The sequence below is a fragment of the Apodemus sylvaticus genome, unplaced genomic scaffold, assembly GCF_947179515.1.
Source record: "Apodemus sylvaticus unplaced genomic scaffold, mApoSyl1.1 scaffold_508, whole genome shotgun sequence".
Classification (NCBI taxonomy): domain Eukaryota; kingdom Metazoa; phylum Chordata; class Mammalia; order Rodentia; family Muridae; genus Apodemus; species Apodemus sylvaticus.
The window spans coordinates 1-24025 of NW_026263355.1; the positions used below are offsets into that span (position 1 = coordinate 1).

A 24025-nucleotide genomic window follows, 5' to 3' on the forward strand; every position below is an offset into this window, starting at 1 on the left:
ATTTTTACATATGTGTAATTATTGCTTTGCATTTCTTCACCTTGAATTTTGTCTAATCCATTTTGCCTATGGGTCATTAGTATGGGGTTGGTCATTTCTGGAGGAGATAAGTTGTCCTTGGGTTCTCATGCTACTTGGGGTTTTGCACTGGGATCGGCCTTTGGGGAGATACGATGCGTTGTTTTTATTTTTGTTTTTTTCCTTTGGTTGCCTCTCCTCTTTCAATGATTATGTTTGCAATGCTCTGGAGAGACTAGGCTGCAGCGGGTGTGGTAGTGTTTTCATCTGTTAGACTAGTGCTCCGGGCACCAGGCTCTATCTCCGCTCTGAGGGCTGACTACTGTCAGAAGCACCAGTCACTATTCCATAGTTCAAGCACTCTGATAAAATAGCAAAAAGTGACTATGAAACAGGCACTTAAAAGTACTGACTACTTTAGGGAATAAGGGATCCCCAAGGCTGCTGTGTATGCTCATATGTTAGTATGAGCAGAATGGAAGGAGAGGAAAACAATCCCACTGAGTCTAGTGATGAGTGTTAGGTCCTCACACTGGAAGTAGGGATCGGAATGGTTGAGGCAAAGGAGAAATGAAGTTAATACATGGGAGTTTTGATTAATGGTAGATTAAAAACAAGAGGTAAAGATATGCATCCCAGTGCCATAAACAAGGTCAGCCTTTGGGCTTTAGGAGATGTAGTACTAAGGAATGCACGTGGGGAAAGAAGAAGGAAGAACCAAAGGACAGCAAAAGAGGGAGTAAAACAGCAAAAGGTACGAACAGCAGGGGACACTGTTGGCCTGCTCTAATGCCCTGCTGTGCATCATACTTAAGAAAGAGCTGAAGAAGAAGGCAGTGAGGCGGGTGGAGATATACGAAAACAAGATCGCTGTCCTGAATGTCGTTTTATTTTGTTTGGGCTTTTTTCCCCTCTTTGTTAGAGCCACTGTATTTTTCTTTCTTGTCCTGGTCCTGGCCCTGGTCACACTCAGAGTTGATTTTTAGCCGTCCAGTTCTTCCCATGTGGGCTCTTGACTTGTCTTGTATATAGCTTTTTCGACTCTGTTCTGTGGGCTGTGGGTAGCTAAAGTAAACTCCATCTAGCCACACTTGCTGCATTCACACAAAGACAGAAGCAGCTGTTGGCTCTGTGGTACCCAAACTGCTCTTTAGAGCTTTGCCTAACTCCCATGGCTTTACCTTTTCCCACTGAGTTACTTACTGGTGGTAGCCCTGGCAGCAGTCACTGGGAAACCCTTCTATGAAATCCCTACCAACACTTTTGTGGATATCCTGGTGGGATTCTTTTTTTTTTTTTTAATTTTTTTTTTCCTGGTGGGATTCTTTTAGCCTATTTTACACGAAGTAAAATGGTCATATGGTGGTAGTGCCTGCATTGGTTGCAATCACAGCAGCAAGTTCAAGATACTAATAGAGATATTGCATGGGTTTGATGGTACGTGAGGTTTATTGGGGTATTGATCACATAGGCTGGAGAAGAAGCTGATTGGATATTAACGTATTTAGGTTCCTTTTAATTACTAAACTGTAATTAGCTATTCATGCTGCAGCATGGCTTCTAGTCCTGTTTATTGATGTTTTCATTTCCTGCATGATTTTAGTTTAGCTTTCTTCAGTAATTTGACGTCTTTATTGAATTCTCTTTTCATAACTTGTATTGAATTATCTATCTCCTTTGTTCTCTTAAAGACTATTCTTGTCTTCTTTGAGTTGTTTGGACATGCTTATAATAATTCTTTCTGATTCTTTCTCTGAAATTCTCCCCAGTCCTTTTCATCGGGGTTCATTATTATAGGATCAGTAATTTTTTGTGGCTATATGTTTTCTTGGATTGGCATGTCAATTTTGTTTCTGCCCTGAGACTTGCACATATGAAGTTGTAATATCCAGTGAGTGGAAATGGGAGCTGGGAGCTAATGTTCTAGAGACTACTTACATTTCAGGTCCAGGAGCTAGAGCATCCACAGAAGTATAGGCAGGGTCTCTGTGGACTCCTAACCTCTGGGCATCAGGAACTAATGGGTGGTAGAAGTCAGGGTCCTAGGTCCCAGCAGCCGTGGAAAGTTAGGGGACTAGTGGAAGTTTGAGCCAAGTATTCATGGACTGATGCCTTACCTGTGTGCTGTCCTACAACTCAAGCAACACATGCCCCTCCTACGTCTCATTCATTTTCCCTAACACTCGTAGGAGCAAAGGCTCTTGGCCCATCCACTATACTCTCATCTGAAAAGCACTAATCACATACACGAAAGACATTTCCTTGTGTCATTGCATTTATTCTTTATCAGGTTAACCCTCAAACTAGTGCTGATTGACCCACGGCGAAAAAGTTAACCAAGCAAAATCTCTTTTTCTGGTCATTTACAACCATCACTAAGAAATTCTGGCAAACTTATCTCAAGTGCATTCCTTGGGAAGAGGGGTGAAACTGGACCCAAGTGGGAAAGGAACACATTTCAACATCTGTACAGGGAAAAATGAAACACAGAAAGAAGGATGGTAAGGCAGAAAGTGGACAGGATACATTGTGAAAGAGAGACAGAAGGGGGAGGAAGATATATAACGATGCTAGGTCTCACAGGCTCTAACACATATGCTGTCTACCTCATTTTTCCAGATTCCTGTGCTCAGCAGTGGAAGATTTTATGGATGATATTGTAAAGGCCTGGAAACAAATAAAAGATCACAGTACAGCAGTGGAGTCTGTGATTTTGAAAGTAAGTGTCCTGTCCTACTGTCTCATCCCTTTGTGAGCCAGGACCAACTTTTTCGATAAAATAAAATGTGCCTCTTACTGGGGAATCATAAAGTAGTGGCAAAGTTAAGTAGCTGCTTAATCTTCTTGATGAGGAAGGCCCAATTTCATCACTTTCATCTTAGCCAAATGAAGACTGCTACTTTGGTGCATACACATCCATGCACCTGGTTATATACCAAGAATCTGCCCATAAATAGACAGTAGTGTACATTAAGCATCAGTGAATGGAGTTATGCATCAAGGCATGCATAAAGATATATGCATCTAAATTCACAAAAGGTGGAAATATTACTCAGTATATATATATATATATATATATATATATATATATATATATATATATATTTATATATATAAAATGTGTGTGTGTATGTGTGTGTATATGTGCGTGCACGCGCGCACACACACACAATTTAGTCCTAGCACTGCACACATATTTATACAATAGAAATGTACCAGGTTGCAGTGGGTTGTAGTGGCTCAACAGTTAAAGTGCTTTCTATATAAATGTGAACACTGAAGTTTGGAACCCCAGAAACCCACATAGCTTCTGGGTGAGCACTGTTAATTCCGGCTCTGGAAAGTTGAGACAAGGGATTCCAAGCACAATCTGGCTAGAGACTATTCATATCAGGGAGCTGGGAGTTTGACTCAAAGACCTAGCTTAGTGAATAGGGTCAAAGAGTGATTGAAGCTAATCCTGACATTAACCTCCAGTCTCCATCCCCCCCCCACATACACACATGTGTACCCACATATGTGCAAAACATGCACATACATGAATAGGCAAACCACATACATACACATTAAAAATGAAAAATAAACAGGCCCACACTCACCTCTGTAACAATAACAATGACATGACACTTTGTGTCAATGCTTCTTCTAAGTGCTCTTAATGTATCAATTTATATAATTCTCACAGCTGACCTCGGATGTAGAGGAATAAAGAACTTTGTAAGTTGTCTCACATCGCAAACTACTAAGTCAGCGTTCTCAACCTGTGGGTCATGATCTCTTTTGGGGGTTGAGTGACCCTTTCACAGAGGTGGCATATCAAATATCCTGTATATTATATATCTACATTAAGATATAGAACAGTAGCAAAATTATAGTTGTGAATTAGCAACAAACAATAATTTTATGGTTGAGGGTCACAACAATATGAGGAACTATATATATTAAAGGGCTGCAGCATTAGGTAGGTTGAAACCTACGGCTGTAAGTAAAGTTTAAATAATGTAGCAGATGTGCATCCTTGAAATACATATGTCTGAAGACAGATACCAACACTAAACAAAGGCACAGCAGCATCCACGGAAGCATGTTTATGAAAAAACTAACAGAAAAATGTTTCCATTTCTCCCTTTTATCCATGGTCCATACAAATTTCAAGGGCCATTCATCTTGACATGAGAAAAACTGTGAGCGTGCAGAGATACCTGAAACTGCTCAGAAACAAATTCCCTGCTGTCCTTTGGGTGTCAGCATCCCCTGTCCTTCATCGCTTCACATTTGGAATTCTATGCAGGGGTACCCTTCAGCCTCCCCATACCATCCCTACTGCTCCTTCTGTCTTTCCTAACAATACCCCATTCCTTCTTCCCACTCTAGAGCGACTTGATGTATGATAAACTCAGCATCCTTAGTGATATCCTGGCGGAGGATGCAGTTGCTGCCTCTGCCGAGAGGGCAGCCATAGCATATGGAAGCAGAAGCAAAGCAGATGGGAAACCCTTCATGCCTGAACTAGACCACGTAGCAAAGGCCAAGATGGAGTTGGCTGAAAGGATACAGAAACTCCAGCAATCCTTGAAACTCATCATATTCCAGATTGAACAAGGTAAGGGGTTTAGAGTTATTGTGACTAGGATAGGAAAAAAAAAGGTTCCTCCTGTGAATGGTTTCATGATCTCCCTTAGTCTGGGTTTGCTATCACTTCACTGACAGCACTTGACAGGATTCTGCGTTAGTGTTGTATTGCAAATCACTGCTCTGACTGCCGACTTGCAAAGCTTCAGTCCAGATAAGCTGTCCTTTTGACTTCTCTTTTTCTGGCCTTGAGTTCCTACACCTCTCTATTTTTGGAATTGACGTGTGTCTTAAACAACTACAAGTGATGTGAGGAACAGGGCTGAGAGCTCTGTCAGCCTCACTTCTTGTGTGGTGTTCATCTTTGCATGCCTTGTAGTCAGGCATATAGAGCCTGAGAATGGTCCTGCTGACATGACAGTGACTGCAATCACCCAGAATTCTTGACAGTTTCCAAACATACAGCAGAGTATGAAGTTTTAACATTGTACAAGTTCCTCATATAGTATTTTTAATGACCTCTTTATCTACACAATGGTCCTTCACAAAATAAAATTTTAAAAAACTGCTATATGATAAAGTATATTCTAATTGAGCTATTGGAACTGAGCAGAAGTCCCATATAACATGGAATTCTTTCCTGCTAGCTTTTGGTGGTTATCCATGGTACCTGTCCCTACTTTGATGCCTTTAGGAGAAACCTTAGCCATGTCTCTGAGAATGTACATCTCTCTTTTATACTGTGGAATAATTAAATAATCACTTTCTTTCAGTTTCTATAGTTTCCAGAAATTAAACAATCATTTTTTGTTTCTATATCTGTAGTGATAATTGGCTTGGCCATAGCTCCATCACAACCCATCATTAGCCTGTTCCCTCAGCAAATGTTAAATTGAATGGTTATACTTTGTAGTCACAGGACAAATAAAGGTTTGGCAGTAACGTAGTGATTGACCATATGAGCCTTGGCACAAGCTGGACACATGAACTATAACACACATGGGCTGAGACGCACATACACACACACAAAAAAAAAAAAAACCGATAGGAACTTCTCAAATATCTGGAGGATTGGGTGAGACATTTGAGTGACCAGTAATGGGCCAGGGAGATGGCTCAGTGGGTAATCCACAGCTGTCAACCTGAGTTTGAATTCTCCGAGCCCATATAAAAGCAGGATATGGTAGCAGATACATCTGTAAACTCAGTGTGCCTCTTTAGGGGAATGGGAAGAAGAGACACAAGAGAATCAATGGAAGTTTGTGGGCCTGGTGTATACAGCAAGAAACAAGAGATATCCTATCTCTAGCAAGGTGGAAAATGAGAACTAATTCCTGAGGTTGTCCTCTGATTTCCACGTGTGTATTGTAGCATGCAAGTACCTGCACTCATACATATCATACACATACATCATGCATACACACATATCACATATGCATGCACCCACATAGTATGAAAGTGTATGAACTAACAAAATGGGCTAGAAGGGACTAATGGGCCCTACCCTGATATTCATATTGCCTCTCCCAAGTGTCTGATCACAACTCTGTGTGGGTGGCAGAAAAGGAATAATGAAGAAAACAGCATAGATCTTTAAAAGCCTTGGAAATGATACATTAAAAAATGTGGGGATACAAGAAGCATCATGAAGGATAGAAAACTGGAGTCTCATTGTCTACCTGCATATACGTGCTCAGAAACTGTTTGATAAATGTGACTCATCTTCCATTCTTCTTTACTTTCTTTCTTCCATACCCCCTTCCCTCCCTCCACTTCTCTGTAGTTCTGGATGACGAAAGCAGACAGAACTTATCAGTTAAGAACTTTGCTTCATCTTTGTTCCTGGGAGACGGAGACAATGACTCAGATGACTATGATCACAGCCCTACACACCGTAAGGATCTTTCTTCTCTTATTTTACTCTACAGCACTGCCACCTAGTTTCCAAGGAATAAATACATTTTCACACATCTGCCTTCACACATGACCCCACTCTCTAGTGGACATTCCTCACTCTTTTCCTGAAACTTGAGACTGTGTTGGGCACTTTGAAAATACTGGCCTGGTAAGAGCCAGGATATGAATTTGTATCACTGACAGCCAGCAACCACATCAGCTCAATGAAAGTCCCTAGCCATCTAAAAGGATCTAAGGGGCCCCCTGTAGTGTGAGAACACAGAAGTTTAGTTAGGAGAAAGCCCTTGGGCTTGATCCTCACCCACAGGGAAAGCAGGGCAGATTACAGGTGGGGAGAAAGGCTTTCTGTTTGCGTCTGTCTCCAAGGCGATGTTTTTTTGTGTTTAGGTGCTCGTTGTGACACCTTATATTCCATACCTTCTTTGAGAAGTGAAGACCTAGATAACCTTGACTTAGAACACTTACATATTACACCTGAAACGATGTAAGTATGCAGTTCTATGATCTTTTAATGGTGTTTCTGTCTCCCTTGTTGGTAGCATAGTCTTACCATGTCTTCTTGTTCTTTTGAGTCAAATTCTGATTTGTTAAGTTTAGATATGAAAAGGACTTGCACTGAGCCACATTTGATAGTCATAGTTAAATGCTATATGTGTTGAAAACACATAATAAATGATAGCTGTTATCTCAGAGGACTTATTTTTTCTCAGCATTGCTTTTAACTGTAAATGGTTGAGAATACAAAAGAAACTAGTCATGTAAGGGACTTAATAGGAAATCCAAGGACGATTATCTCACCCATCCTACTTCTCTGAAATATCCCAGCAGCCAAATTCTACCACACTCAGTCATTTTGAGTTCTGCTAGATCAGTTGAGTGAGACATTAGTCAGAGAAACTCCAATTTCTCACTGTGGCAGAGGGAGATAAAGAGGACGCAAGTTTACTGATTGGTTTAAGTCTCCCTGTGCCTGAAACAGCCAAACTGTGCCCTTTTCAGTTTCCCAAAAGAAAGACACAACCAGCAAGTGTTTCCTAAATAATTTATTGAAGGAAGTCATTCTTACATTCCCAACATCTCCCCTGCCTCCAAACTTTCACTTCACCATTCATGTCTGAGGTCTCACGGGTCTGCCTTATGGGTTCTGATAAGCAGTACAGTGGCACACGCTTAACAGCAGGTGTGCAAAAGGTCTGTCTCATTTATTCCTGTATACCCCAGTCCTGTAGCCTATTCCAAGCAACTGAGATGTCTTTGAATGCAAAAGGAGCATACATAGTTTATTCAGATGTCCTCGAATGAGAAGGAGCGTGCATAGTTTGCATAGGCTGGAGTTAGTTCTGGGATGCTCTAGTTTTGAGATCAATACCCTAGATGAATGCAGGAAACTAGAAACTACTTGTTTGGTCATTGTTGTCCTTGTTGTTATACCCTCTTTTGCCAGAGTCTCCTCTCAAATGTGAAATATGTAAACCTTTGTTTTCTGCTGTGAAAGTGCCAGGAAGGAGTTAGCCATCACTGGTACTAGTAATGTAGACTTAATAGCCAAAATACATTCGCAAGTAAGATACTCCAAAATTAGTTATGGGATCAGCCCATGAGTATTCTATGTGCAAAGAAAGACGTGACTCGTGCCAAATACAACTAAGGTTACAAATTTGGCTTCTTGGATATGAGCCATAACCCCACTAAAGCTTCCAGGCTGCCTGGACATTGTCTCTCAGAACTGTCAGGTCACTTTGGGGCACAAATGGACATCTACCTTTCCAGAAACCATACGGCTTGTCCCAGTGGAGGAGCCTTCCCTCAGTTTTCATTATGTGGATACTGTCTGATGCCTGGTGGTGTCTGATGCCCTTTCCTGTTTTAGTGTCTGCCTTCTTCCCTGTCTAATTTCAGACGCTTCAAAGAAAAGTGTGTCATGAACAACTACTTTGGAATTGGACTAGACGCTAAAATCTCTCTGGAGTTCAATGCCAGAAGAGAAGAACACCCAGAACAATACAAGTAAGGAGAAGAAGCTCAGCTCTGTGGATAAACACACACAATCTCAGTGCACATAAGTATACCTGCATCACTCAAGCAACCAGAAAACTAAGGTCCTTAGGAAGTGAAATACATAGGTTCCAAGACTAGCCTAGTAGGGACAATGCACCCAGAAGGCTGGGCTGCTTTATAATTACTCTGGCTTCATACATTTGCCCTGGAGGATTTCTGGTACTGCTGTTGAGAACTGATTGCATTGAACTTTATTTTATTTCTAAGAGTTTAACTAGGCCCTAATGAGGGCTCCAGCTCTGCTTTGGCCGGACAAGGCTACTACAAAGCATCCAGGATGCTTCTATTGTTTTCTGGTGTTGCAGATTGGGACCCACTGATTAGTATTGTCCCACCTGGTACCTTCTGGTAGCTTTATCCTAAAGATGCATCTTAAGGCAGCTTCAGAGTTCTTAGAAATTGAAAGTATAAGTTAAAAGGACCACACCCTCCCTTGGCCACTGCCACTAGCATCTCTTTCTCAGAAAAGGCCTGGGATGAGGATGAACTATATTAGTTTCTCTCAGTTTACCAGTCTTTTCGTTTTCTTATTGATATCTTTTTAACTATAAAATTTTTCAATCTTTATAAAGCCTAGTTAATTTTTTGTCTTTATAAACCATGTCTCTGGTATTACACTAATCTAGCTCAAGGTCAGAAAATGTTGTTTTCTTCCAAAATTATACTGTTTACACTCTTACATTCAAGTTTCTGATGTACTTTGAATTATTTTTTTCTGTGTGTATGGTGAGAGCTAATGCTCTAAATTCATCCTTTTGCATGAAGATACTGTCTTAGTCACTGTTCAATTGCTGTGAAAAGACAGTGACCAAGGCAACTCTTATAAAGAAAATTATGTAATTAGGGCTAGCTTACAGTTTCGGAGTTTTAGTCCATTATCATCATGGCAGGGAGCATGGCAGCAGGCATGGTGCTGGAGAAAGGGCTGAGAGGTCTATATCCTGATCCACAGGCCAAGAGAAAGAGAAAACCACTGGGCCAGATGTGGGCTTTTGAAAACATCAAAGCCCACCCCCACTGACATACTTCTTCCAACAAGGTCATACTCCCTAACCTTTCTAAACCTAACAAAGAGTTCTACCCCCTGCTCACTAAGCATTCCAATATATAAGCCTATATGTAGCATTTGTATTCAAACCAGCACATATCCCTCATTTACTTCAGTACCATATCTTTTCAAAAAGTTATCATTTTCCCAATTAATTATTCTAGCATCTTTTAAAAAAATCAATTGACCATAAACATAAAGGTTTGTTTCTGGAGCCTTCATTTTACTGACCTTTTTGTCTATCCTGTGCAAGTAACACACTGCTTTAATAACTATAGGTTTGAAGTAACTTTAGAGATAGGGAGATGAAAGTCTCCCAACCTTGTGTTTATTCATTAGTTAGTTAAGTTAGTTATTTTATAGAATATTTTTCTAGGTATATTTGCATTTCAATATAATTAAGTTTCTGATTTTATAGATGATGAAATTAAAATTCCCCAAAAGATTTTGGTTTCAGAATACAAATAATTTTGCACTAGCCTTGTATATTTTAAAACATTTCACATGATCGCTCATTTCTATGATGTTAAAAGCTCATAAATAATATTCAACCCTTATAGGAAGTATAAGTTCTGTGTTTTTATAGGAGATCCTATAGTTAATAAGACCTTATTATTCTTAACTCCATCCAAAGTCTCTTGTTATCCCTTACCTGTCCCATATTTTCTCTATACCAAACACACAAAGATGTAAGAAATTTCATATTTATGGGATAAAGTACACTGTTTAAATACCTTTATATAATGTATGTTGCTCAAAACAGCATCATTAGTATTTGTCTCTCCTTATGAGATAATGTCTAGATCCCTATTGATCTTTCTTTTTTCTGTTCTTGGTAAAATATGCAATAAGCTTTTGTGAATTATCACACATATAATTTAGGTGAGCACTGTACCTCTTGTCCATGACATTTATTACTGTACCAAAAATTCCCCCCTCACTCATATTTGTACCAATAACTAAAAAGCAGTTTATTTTTCAAGTTCTGGTCAGAAATGAGACATCTTATTCCTTCCCATCTTCACATAATTCCTTTTATTTTTTTTATAATTTGCTTAGTTATTTACACCTTCAGAAAATTGTAAGAAACAAATCATAATTATTTCCCTTGCTCATTTCTTGTAAAAAGTATTTCTGTGAATTCCCACATATCCAAGAAATATAATTCTTGTCATATTAAAGTACCAGTTTTTTTTTTTTAGTTTGAATGAGTTATTGCCTATAAATCTATGTTTTCATCCAGGTTGCAGTTTTAAGCTAGTTAAATAAAATGGATGTTGAGATATCAGACTATTAAATATCATCATTCAAAATAAAAAAGTCATTTATTTTTAATAAGCCACTGCATCCAAATAGTCTTGCCCACATGTACATCAGAGCATGATCAAGCTACCAAGGAGGATGAGAAAATTGAAATATATCCCAAAAGAATTGGTCGGGCAGGAGGGTAAGAGATGAATACAGCTGAAATATTTTATATGTATGTATAAGCTTCTCAGAGAATACATTTAAAGTATTACATTAACAAAGCAAAAATAGGCACTTGAAAAAGACGATGTTTTCCCCTTCCTATCTTTCTCCATCCACTCACGTCTATATCACTCACCTTCTGACTATCTTTTTCTACTCTTCTCTCTCTGTAGTAGCCGCTTTAGGAACAAAATATGGTATGGTCTTCTGGGAAGCAAGGAACTGCTGCAACGCTCTTACAGGAAACTGGAAGAGCGAATACAACTTGAGGTTAGTATATAAGGGCATAGAGAAAGGGAATCACCTTTCCACTCTATCTTTGGTTCTTCTAAATTTTAACTCTGGGGAACCTAACTTACAGCCATGGGAACAAGGAAAAATGGTTTGATTTCTATTCCATACATAAGGAAATGATAGTATGCAGAGAAGACCAAGCCCTTCCCCATTTCCATATCTGAAAAGCCAGGTGCTAAGAGCTACTCTTTTCTTTCAGTGTGATGGAGAAGTGGTCTCCTTGCCAAACCTTCAAGGCATCGTAGTGCTCAACATTACCAGCTATGCTGGAGGTGTCAACTTCTGGGGACGGAGCAGAGCAAACACAGTGAGTGTGGATGGGGTGGTCCAGAGGAGAGACTCTGCTCAATTGTCTCAGAAAGGAAAGAACAGGGCTGACTGGAATGGGAAGTAGACAGTGGGAGAAGATGAGATAGGCTCAGGACCCTTGTTAACAGGCTGAGTAGGATCAGCTTTTTAAAACAGGCGCCATCCTAGAGGACCCTAGAATTATGTCAAGTGATACCTGGGTTTTTACTTTCCCATTACTAAGGCCTGAAAAATACTCAGAAGATTACCCAGGAGGCTATGTTCTTTAGCCCAAGATAGTATATCAGTAAAAACATCTCCTTAGAAAGAAGCCATGAGCTCCATACTCTGAATTCATATAAGTCCATGAAACCAATAGAACTGATCTTGGGGATCCGTGATGGTGCAGTGAACAGGGAAGAAATTGGAATGTTTTGATCTCCAAAGGAGTTCAAGTATGTTTCAAGCATAATTCCCTTCTCTAATCTTGGCTTCCTTACCTTAGGTTTCCCTCTCAGTATAATTTTCTCACTTATTCATGTGCTATAAAAAAATGTTGCCAGTTGTCCTCAGAGAACATTTACTTATTATAGACACAGTATGGAGTCTTGGGAGAATTGTGACATGGTTCTTCCTTCCTAGGAATATGAGGCCCCTGCAATCGATGATGGGAAGTTAGAGGTTGTGGCAATCTTTGGTTCTGTGCAGATGGCCATGTCTCGTATCATCAACCTGCAACATCATCGAATTGCCCAGGTAGGCAAGGTTTGGGTGGATACAAATATGGGGTATATTTCCCAGCTACAACCCAAGGATGTGAGCTAATCCTAGCCATCCTCTTGCCTGATTGTAAGAGCTCCTGGGTAGAGGCAGTAGGCATTTTTTTAGGCAGTAAGGTAGTGACTGTTGTTGAATGTAGAGGTGGCAGGGACCAAAGAAGCAAAAAACTCATAAGTAATACATGTTCCTCCCTGGGATGATCTGATTCACATCTTTTGCTAGTGTCTCCTCAAATACACATTAAAGCTGTGACCCAATACCAGATTAGTTCACACTCTTCTCCTAATTTGTCTCCCTTTTTGTTCTCTCTTCTCTTCTGGTAGTGCCAAGAGGTTGTAATAACTATTAATGGTGAAGATGGTGTGCCTGTGCAGGTGGACGGGGAAGCCTGGATTCAGAAACCAGGCCTTATCAAGATTAAATACAAGAATTCTGCCCAGTTGTTGATGAGAGATCGGGTAAGAGAAAAGTTCTATTTGAGTTCCTATGCCACTTTATTCATAGCTATCACATTTCTAGTCTAGAATTCCCCAAAGGGAGGTCTGCATGTCCCTTGCATCGGGCACCTGGAATGATAGAAGTACATTCTCCTAGACACCATACCAAACTCAATGAACTGAATAAAAAGGGTTGACTCCTAAAAGCTCAAGACACTGCCCAAAAGACACTGTCTTCTTTTCAACAATGTCTTTCACCCTACAGTACACAGAAAACTAAAACCTTTTGGTGATGAAGAAATATACTCTTTCAATAACAGGGTCTATGTTTTCTTTGGGGCTCCTATAAAGTTCCTTAAAATATTACATTTACAAATGTCATAAAATTCTGCTAAATAAAAAGGTAAAAATAATGGCACAGATGTCACATTATTGATCATCTGTTTGGGGCTTGGAGGCCATCTTTTTGAATTGTGAACATAAAAATACCAATAGAGAGGGAGGGACTGTCCACCTAATGAAATGCCAACTTTGCTCTGGGCACGTTGCATTTATCACCTGACATAGGTCCCCCCAAAGAATCCTATGAGGAACAGGCATTTATTTCCATGTTGAGAGCTTAAATAACTTCAAATAGTCACATAACTAGTAAATGAAAAAGGACTGAAATATAAATTTTTCATGTCTGACTCTAAATCTAATCAAGATAATATATAATATAGGAATATATATAATATATAAGGATATATATATATATATATATATATGAAATAATGGAGCACAAAAACCTTTCCACTGTCTTAAGACTGGTGTCCCATGAGCCAGTGTACTAACAATGAAAGCTAAACTACCTTATACAGAAGATACACTGACTAAAAAGCTACATAAATAGGGGCGTGGGGTAATGAAGAGGGAAGTATTCATCTATACTCCATATTACCTACAAAATGCCACACTTATAGACAAATCTGTCATGTGTCTTCATAGCTTCAATAGTCATTACAATTTGCTACTCTATTCATTTCTAGGACTTTGAGAACTCAATGAAAACGTGGGAATCTAAGCATTCGGAAATCCAAGCTGTCCAACCACCCCACCTGGATTTCCATGAATCTCAAGACAGCCTCTCTGATGAAGAGTATGCTCAGATGCAGCACTTGGCTCGGCTTGCAGAAAACCTCATTAGCAGGTAAGAGGAATGACCTTAAAACAGGGCTGGAAAGCCAAGAAGGCATAGGGAGCGACAGTTGATTTCCGTTAACTACTGGGGAGTACCTCAGAAAGGAATCTCACTATGTGCGGAAAATTTTAGTGCCCTGACAATCCATGCAAGAAGATCCATTGCGATGAGCCAGAGGTGGAATTTTATTTCTTTCTGCTTTCCAAGACCCAGAAAGAATAATGATAATGTTTATTCCAGGACAGCAAAATGGTTCATGGAGTGAAGGTACTTGCCATTAAACTTGACCATCTGAGTTTGAGCCTTAGGTCCCCAAATGGTAAACTGAGAGAATCAACTCCTAAAACTTGCCCCCCCACACTGACATGTATGTACAAACAAAATAAACAAATATTTTTAAAAGAAGTTGATCCTTGCCCTTAATTTCCAGAAAGCCCTTGAAGTTTCAGCAAGAGCTAGCTCTGCTCCTCTAATTTTGTTTCCCATCCTATTCAAGTCCCCAGTATCCAAATCCAAGCTAAACTAAGATGAACAAATATAAGTACTTACAGAAGAATAAAAACATTTGCCAGCATCCCTGGATGCCCAGTAAAGAACAGAAATAGCAAGAGGGAAAAGGAAGTTCGAATCCAGTACTAAGGATCTCCATTCTGATCCATGTTCCAAACAACCAGCTCCTCACATCTTAAAATTCATAGCAATGAACTAACTTATCTGTCTTTGCTTTGTTACAGACTTACTGACCTAAGCAAGGTCCACCAGCATGTGTCTGTCCTCATGGATTCTGTGAATGCCAGTGCTAACATACTGAATGATGTGTTCTATAGCCAAGACAGTGGCAATGAAGCAGGTGCAGCTTCCTGCATTCCCATTGAGGTAAGGGGAGAAAATAAGCAAAATGAAATAACACTTTATAGGAGAGGGGGGTGGAAAGAAAGCAAAACAAAACTTAAATGTGGAACATATACAAGCGGTATGATGGAAATCAGATGGGTAGAGCAGACATGGAGTTGAGGCCATGGATTAGGAGGGAAAGTGCTTCTCACGCAAGCATGAGTGACAGAATTCATATCCTCAGCACCCACATTAATGGTCAGACATGGTAGCATGCATCTTAATCACAGCTCTGGCAGAAAAAGAAGGATCTCAGAGGTTTTCTAGCAGGTCAGTCTAGCCAAATCAGTGAGTTCCAGGTCCAGACTGACCCCTGCCTCAAAACTGTAAAGTGAACCACAATTGAGAAAGACACCTTATCTCAAAGCTATCTCCGCCTTCTATAGGAACACACACACACACACACACACACACACACACACACACCACAGATGCATCCTTACACACAGGCATATATTATACACATATGACCACTCAGAAATTGAAAAGTAAAGTAATAGAGTGGATAAGAATGCAGGCATTCCTTAGATTATTACAAGGCCAAGGTGGCTGCTAGGGAATACCATGCCATATTCCATCATCCTGAGAAGCAGTGTTTGTTCCCACCACATCAGCCTCAGGGGCAAATAGTTAATAAATGGAAAGAAACATAGCCTTGGATCTTCCCCATTCTAGCCGATGCCCTGTATAATCATATAAAGTTATACCTGTCATTGGAACCAGAGATCCAAGATGCTTTTATTTCCCTCTTGACAGCTCCAAATCAGACATTTAATATTAGATGTGCCATCCCCTGCCAGTACTCAGTGGCAGAAGATTTGAGTGTTGCTTTTAAAATGTAATTTCAATTTTTAAATGTAGCTTAGTGACAGAGAACTTGCCTATTCTGCCTGAGGCCTTGGATTGAATCCCCGCCATATGTAAATATATACACACACATGTGTGTGCATGCATGCACTCATGCATGTACACACAGGAAGGGGAAAGGGAAGGAGAGGAAGGGACAGAGCAGAAGGAGGGAGGGAGATGAAGTGAGAAGAGGGAGGAGGGAAGAGAGAAAGGAGGGAGAGAGGAATAAAAGAGAATTTCACTAATAGATAAAAATACAATGGGATCAGAATATGTTCAAATGTGAATTAACTTTATTTTAGGCCAGATACTAGTTGAAGGTGGTCCCAAAGCCATGAGTTTCAAGAAGAGATATGTATGATTAGACCTATTTCTACTTGCCATGGGAAAAATAGTTTTACCCTAGGACAAGTCTCCTGAAATTTACCCTCTAGTTTGCAAATGTCCTATTTTCCTGTTACCTATTGCATCCAATCAATGATGCCAAAAGCTAAGCTGTATTGTATCACACCAATAGAGATATAGCACTTGACACTCAGTGTCAATTCCTATTGGTCGATGCTCATGCTGTACCAGCTGTACTATATTTTTAATATTACTTGTACACCTACAGCCATATCCTACTAGACTGTCCCCACCCTTCCCGTGGAGAAGCCATCTGCATTCTCACTAACCAGCTCCTCTATCTTGTCCTTTCCCATCTATTCTTTTCCTTTCTTCTCCTCTCAGACCCTAAGCAGAACTGATGCAGTAGATGTTACATTTAGTCTTAAAGGGCTCTACGATGACACCAAAGCTTTCCTGGATGAAAACTTGGTGAGTGCAGGGGGTTGGAGTACGGGAGGGAAAACATCTCTTGTATTTGGTTCCAGGGTAATAGAGACATGTACTCATTGTAAGTAGGGGCTTGCTTGATGATTCCTGCTGTTGTCTAGTATTTGTCACCTGAATATGCTACTGTATGTGCTATGCTAATCCATAGGGACTACCATATTTTGGATGAAAGTCTCTTTTTGGTCAATGTCTCCTAGTGGTCAACCAGAAGCCAGGTGTTCTCATTATACCTGATACAGCTATAAGTGAAAAGAATCTCTTAAGAGATTCCCTTATCCCAAATTTCTAAATGTCACCTTTACCATGAAGAAAATAACAGGAAATAGGGAGAACTTTGGAGGACTCTGAGCTCAAATACAAAGTAGCTACCTACTATCCAGATTAACTTCTTAAGGCTGCCATGACTAAGTATCAAGTATTATGTAACTTTAAATATCAGAATATCACTATCTTATGATTCTGGAAACCCCAGCATTCAAACTCAAAATGTCAGTAGGCCCACAGTCCCTGTAAAATCCCTAGGGGAACCTTTCTTTGCCTTTTGGTAGCTTCTGGCTATTGTTAAAAAAATCTTTGTCATATAAATGGAACACTCTAATCTTGGTTTCTATCTCCAATGTCTGTGTCTTCATATAGCCATATTCTGCAAGGGTCATTAATAAGAATGGAGTAAGGCCTGCCCTATCTCTTATGACCTCAGATTAACAGTGAATTGCAAATGAAATGACTATGAATCACATAAGGGCACATCGGGAAGCACTGGGGACTTTAAATACATCTTTTGAGGGGAATACAACACAACCCACAGTACTTACTGTGTAACTGCACCTCTTTGCTTTTAGTTCCCCTATCTTCAAGATAGGAATTGCAATCCCTACTATTATTGTTTGTTTGGAGGACTTACACAAATAACAAACTATTGTACCTTAAGTGCCTGGCAGTACCTGGTGCATAATTGTGGCTCAAAAGATGAGCTTAACAGTGCTGGGGTGGATAGAGTATGACTCTGAGAATTACATTAGTTACATGTTTCTTATAAGGTGATGTCCATACATGGGCACAAGGTGACTGTACTCTGAGAAGACAACTGATCATAACTATCCAATATTGATGTTGTCCCTGAGGAAGGTGTTGTGTGCTTGCTTTTAATCTAATTAAAGTTGAATCTAAAGAAGGGCTTCTGGGTTGAAACCATAAATGCCCACTGCCTCTGACATGTACATATCTCACTGTCACACTGCCTAAGAAACAGAATGGCTAAAGCACTCAGACCATAACACTTCATTATCTGAGTCCAATGGCTAGGGTGTTTTTGCTCTGGGCAATTTCAATTGGAATTCTGAACTCAGTGTCATTCTCAGCTCAACCACTGGTAAACATGGGAAGTTGGCTTCTTGTTGCTACTTAGGTTTTCTTGAATATCATAGCTTGGGAATTGAGCCATGCTAGACAACAGCCCAACTTGAACATACCCTACCATAAAGTCAGGCTTTCAGAATACTTCCTTCTATAGGACCTATGAGGCCCCACACATGTGTACACATCAAAATGAGTCTAGAAGACTCAAAATGCATAAGAATGACCATGTATCTCCAGAAAGGCTGTCATGGAGATGAGATGGGTACGAGTCATGTTTCATTTGTGGATTATTCCTCCTCTTGAAGTATGGCAGTAAAAAGAGTAGTTTGGGCAAGGGGTTGTATTAGTGTTCCGTTACTGTAACAAACACCCAGGAAAATCAACTTACAAAGAGGAAGCTTTGTTTTGGCCCATGGTTTTGCAGTTTGCTTCTTTGCTTTCTGCATATGGCCAGGCAACGGCATCATGGTGATGATCATGTGGTACACTAAAGTTGCTTGCCTTGTGACTAGAAATGAAAAAGAGGGCAGTTAAGGACCCACAGTCTTTCTCAAAGGCAATGGCCCTAATGACCAGGATACTTCTGACTAGGCTATATCTCTTAAACGTTCCACTGCCTCCCAATAGTACCAGTCTGAGAATTTTAAGCCAAGGGCCTTTGAGGTAAATTGTAATAGGAATATAGCTTTTCTTTTCTTTTCTTTTTAAAGAAGTGAATCCCATTCAATAATTCCCATTTCTCTTATTTGGCATGTACTTGGCACATGCATCTAACCACGCTATATTGTCTTAAGTTGTGAAGCAGGACAAATTATTTGTCAGTATTGATTTGTTTCTTCCTTATATGATGTTTTAACTGGCCATAACCTCCCTGCCCGTTCATTTGCCACACATTCTGGCACTAGCTATTGCTACAGCAGCAAGTGCCCCATAAGTAGAAAGAGGCCACAGAAATGTCAAACTGAAAGCAGAATGCATGGTAGGGAGAAGAGGCGAGTCCAGGTTAGATTTCTGTGTGCTTTCAGGGGCTGCATACATCAGTGTACTTCCATGTGCCCAAGTTATTATCTGTTAAAATATAAATGGTCTCACCTACACTGTTGATTTGGAACTTAGAGATGGTTTTAAGACAATATATTCTAAGTCTCCCATGTGTCACACAAAATTTATCTTGTGTGTTCTGGGAGCTTAGTAGTAACCACTTAAATTTAGTTTTCTAAACATATGGGATAAGCCATCTGAAAATATGTTTTTAATCATGAACAACAAGGAACTAGGAGCTACACCACAGTCTAGAGATGTAGAACCTCTGCCATCAGGGGAAAAGTTAAAATAGCCTTTCCCTAACCTTGTCACCTTCGATTAACAAAGTATCTCATAAAGTATAATGTATAATAAAATAAGTATTTCCTATAGCATCTGGACACTTTATATACCCTTTGTAGAATAGTATGAATGGTCAGCTATTAAGTTAGAGGGGTACCGTCTAGTCCTGTAATCTTGAACACTAAATGTCTTTTTCAACCATGAAATGAGAATGATCTTACCGTGTAAAGTTAGTGGGAATAGTAAGTGAAATTATTTATTCACAGTATACAATGTGCGCAATATGCTCAGAATATAGTGGTAGCGGCTGCTTAGGTGGATGCTGGCATGACTCTGGAAATTGGAAGTCAAGAGTAGGAGACCCTTGTTCTCTACATTAAGCTAAAGGGGGAAATCTCAGTGCTAATTCATGCTAGAGAAAAGACCCTCACTTGTGAAACTGAGCCTTCTCATCTCCAACGAGACCTGAGCCATCTGACTATTTCATGGATCTTCTTGTTGGGAAAGAAGAGCTGTCTAAAGCTAGTACTACTTTTGAGAAGTAAATGATCAGATTATAGGCCAAATGAGCTACAGTTTGTCACCCTTACGATCTCTTAGCCAAATTGACCTAGAGTATGTCACCTTTCTGATCTCTTAGCCACTAGCATGGACTCTGAGTAGAGTCTATGGCACAATGCTAGGAAATGTGTACTCACTTTTCTCCCTGTCTGTGCCAGTTGAGAGATGCTGAGGATCGGGCCATGCTACAAACTGCCTTGGATGCCATGAATACAGAGCTGAGAAGGATACTGGCAATTGACTGGTTGAGTCAGATCTTTCCAGAGGTAAGTAAACTTGGAGGTGGGAATTTTCCCTTGGTGTAAGATCTCACAGTATGTAGTCAGTGCATGGGACTGGTATAACAGAGGCCCAATACAACTATGGTAGCATGTACCAGATAATGTTTAGTGCTAGCAGAAGACACTGAGCAGCAAAGACGAACAAGTAGGTGGCTGTGGGAAAATAACCAGACAGAAGACACATTCTAAAGCCACGTCACTTGTTTACAGAGAGAAGTTGCAAATGGTTGATACCTAGGCCATATTGGTAGTTAAATCTCCCAAACACATCTCTTCCTGCTGCTACCTCCTGCCCCATTCCCTTTCCCAGCCAATATGTGGTATAAAAGGAAAAAAAAATCAAACATTGCAACAGATACAATATAGCTGAAGAGATGCTGTCATTTTTTGGACTACTTTGAGTACTTTTCTAAGATTGAAAACTTTCACATTTATTTCATAAATCAAGTATCCCAAAGATGGCCATCTATAACAAGGTAAAGTATTCCCTTTATGATCTGACAGAAAATGTCTCAAAAATTTTCACCATAAAAGCATTCATTTTAAATTTTAGAATCCTTCCCTGCCTCCTCATAGCTATATTCTGACTCCAACTGCCAATTGTATACATGGCCAGTAAGTCATATAGGAATGTTTACAATTGTGCAGCAGTATGAAGAAAAAATTACATGCAAATTTGGGTTTTAAAACAAAGCTTCTAACCCCAAAGACCATTGGAAAACACAAATATTTACATTACAATTTACAGCAGGAGCAACATTAAAGTTATAAAGTAACAATGAAAACAATTTTATGGTTGGGGGTCACCACAACATAAGGAATTATATTAAATGCTCTCAACATTAGGAAGGTTGAGAACCACTGTCTTAAAAGATTTACCGATTTGCATGTATGTCTTTGGGGATTACATTACAAGGCCTTGTATACCTCATATTTTTATCAGTAGCCCTCTAGGGAAGGAAGACATGCTGTTAGACAAGAAGCAAAGCAAATTCCCACTCTCTGTTCTGTTTATGACCAGCTAGCTCCCATTAAGTTCCTTACCTAAGCAAACTAGCTTAATATCGACAGAAATGAGTCAAATTCAGCCTATACCCTGGGGTCCCAATTTATATGTGAGTCTTCCACATCTGGGACAAAAATCTATTTTCTGAGCTCCAGTATTTCCATGGACTTAAAGCCCTGAAGAAAGGAAGTAGATTGAAAATAAGCCAAGGAAATGTTGTAGATGCTAAATACTCTTACCTTGATACTACAGAAGATTCAGACCCACTTTTCTAGGGGAAAGCAGGATACGAGTCAATTATTTATTGGGCTTTTCAAGGCTATAACTGAGTGAGGGTAAGGTTCTGTGCTCCTTCTTGAAGTTGTTTATAGAAAGCTGTTCAGAAGGTTGGGATATTCAGCCTGGAGCAGCACAGAGAAGAAAAGGTCCAAAGGGAGTCAGTGCAGGAAGAGTAGGACAATGGGTTTTTTCTCTTCTGATAGGATTGAGGCTATAATCCTGAAAGGTAGATTATCCCAAAACCTCTTGTAATGTGTCTGGCTAGATTTCCTGGCAAGAAATCAACCTCAGAATCATTTTGCTAGGAAAAGAAGTAAAATAAGAATGCTCTTACAGAAATAAGATGTGAGCTGGAGAATGAATAATTGAATTACATGGCCCGTGTTGTCTGCACAGCAAAGAACTTACATTGAAAATTAAGACATTTGTTTAAAGAACATCCTGCTATTCGCCCTTCCCTCCCCCTGCTTGCATAGCCTCCCCCTAATTCTGAGCCTTTGCTTCATTTCTAATCCAGGAATGGTAATAGCCATGTTTCTAGGATGCTTGAGCACCAGGTGGGAGTCTCCTGGCTGGGTGGGCCCACTGGTTGGAACTCACCCCTCATGGCAACCATACAGGCTCCTGTACTTCTTCTGCCTTGATCCTAGCCTACATGTCTCCATGGACTGCTTGCTTATATTCTCGCTGGATTCTTTAACTAGATGTTTTGCCACTGTGCTATGGTATAAATTATATACAGAGACATATATAATATTTTAATGTTTTGAGCATTTGTTGATATGTCTAGCAAGGTACATGATATAGAATGAGCTCTTGCTAAAGCTCAATTTCTTTATTAAGGTATGTGACTAGTGAGTATGGAGTAACTCTCCTACCTGAACTAGGAGAGTAGATACACCTGCTTTCTTTAACCATCTTTGTCAATCACTTTTAAAAGCCTATAGCGATTATTTCAGAATGTTAACTAACATTTTTATCTTACTCTTGCTGTTGTTTCCCATGGAACAGCCGTCCGACACTCGCAGGTTTAGAATTAGATTCCCCAAGCTGAGGAAGAAGAAACATCGAGAAGAGGGAGAAAAGCCGAAATCAGGCCAAAGATTTCCTGGTATTCTTGGTAAGTCTGTTCCAGAGTCATAAAGGTCATGAACAATAGCTTAGATATCCCCAAGAGACCTGGAAGTACCCTCAGAAATGTTCATGAGCAAGTTGTAATGGGACAGTCCAGGAGGAAGTTGGTATTAGGTAATGTCAAAGGACCTAGATAGTGGTATGGATAATGACTGGTAACAGGAAAACCTGTTAAGAAATGGTCCTGTGTGAGCTCTACTGTCAAAACGAAGTGCAACCAGATAGTTGTTTTACTGCTTGACCCATGCCTAAGGCTTGGGGACAAATTCATTGTCCCATCAATATTCCTTCTCCCTGTTATAGAGTCCCTTGATACAGGGATAAAACTCTTACCATATAAATTTTGTGGTTTTTTAATACCATTCTTCCTTATAATGGTCTGGAGTATTGTGGAAATGTAAATGAGTCTCAAAAGAAGATTCTACTAGAAATTTGTAGTTGTCCCAATCCTGATGCCCATGGTCTTTCCTAAATTCGAGGCATAGTCAACATGGATGCTTCAAAGGTAGAGCATTAGCAGATATGTGAGAGCACAGCGAGAGAAGAAACTTTAATGAAGAAAGGTTTATAGATGCCAAGAGAAAATCTTTTGGCTCTAACACTACTTTTCTTGGCTATGGTCCAGTTGTTTGACTCCTTAAGAATCTGACATTCAGAAATCTCTAGTGTTTGAAAGTATTTTTGTACAATTAGGCTGAGCCCATATTAGTTGCACAGATGATCAGGTTCCAAACATTAATCTTGCTTGCATTTAGTTAGTATGGTCTCAGGTGACTTTCTCTATGATACAGAGATGGTTGGTACTATAGGATAAAACTAGTCTGTCTCCAGGCACTCTGTCCTCTCTGGGGCTTATACATTTAAGCATGTGGCAAAGTACTCACTTCATTACTTCATTATTTTTATACATTTTTTTTTAAATTTTTGCTCTGAAGGCAAGTTCTGGCGTCGCAGAAATCGTGGCAATCGAGCAAATGCTGATGATCCTCCAACACCTTCAAGTTCTCAATAGTCTTTGAAAGCTGGAAGGAGAGCTCTTAACACAGAATTCTACTAAAAACTCTCAAGACCTCAATAAAGGCTGAACTAAATTATTTCAGAACAAACATGAGCACCACCAAGAAAGACCCTCCAAATCCTTATACTAATATATTTTCCCTGGACTTAATCAGATCTCCTTAGAGGGTTACATTTTTCTCGTCGGCCAAAGATTCTTATTCCGAGTTGTCTTGTTCAGTTCTTCTCTTTGTGTACCTTGGGCAACTACAGTGTTTGTTGGGGACAGGCTCTTTATGAATGGCCCGGGAGCTATGAGAATGTATGGGAGTGCATCTCATTTGGAAATATTAGAATGGGGTTCTTTCACTTGAAGAGAAACTGTTGACACCAAGGAATAAATGAGTGACCGACTCTCAGAAAGATGAGGAAGGGGCAGGGTGC

General features: G+C 39.9%; 1 protein-coding gene across 1 annotated transcript; it reads left to right on the forward strand.

The window, feature by feature from the left end:
* Positions 1-2637: 2637 nt before the first annotated feature.
* Positions 2638-23597, forward strand: Dgkk (diacylglycerol kinase kappa; the record flags this gene model as incomplete). Its single annotated transcript, XM_052172131.1, has 15 exons — positions 2638-2737; positions 4393-4621; positions 6374-6484; positions 6895-6991; positions 8407-8514; positions 11257-11353; positions 11577-11684; positions 12308-12421; positions 12769-12903; positions 13911-14071; positions 14797-14938; positions 16535-16621; positions 20044-20145; positions 22448-22571; positions 23521-23597. Coding segments are annotated over 15 exons (1792 nt in total), but the record flags the coding sequence as incomplete, so codon positions are not given.
* Between the last annotated feature and the right edge of the window lie 428 nt (positions 23598-24025).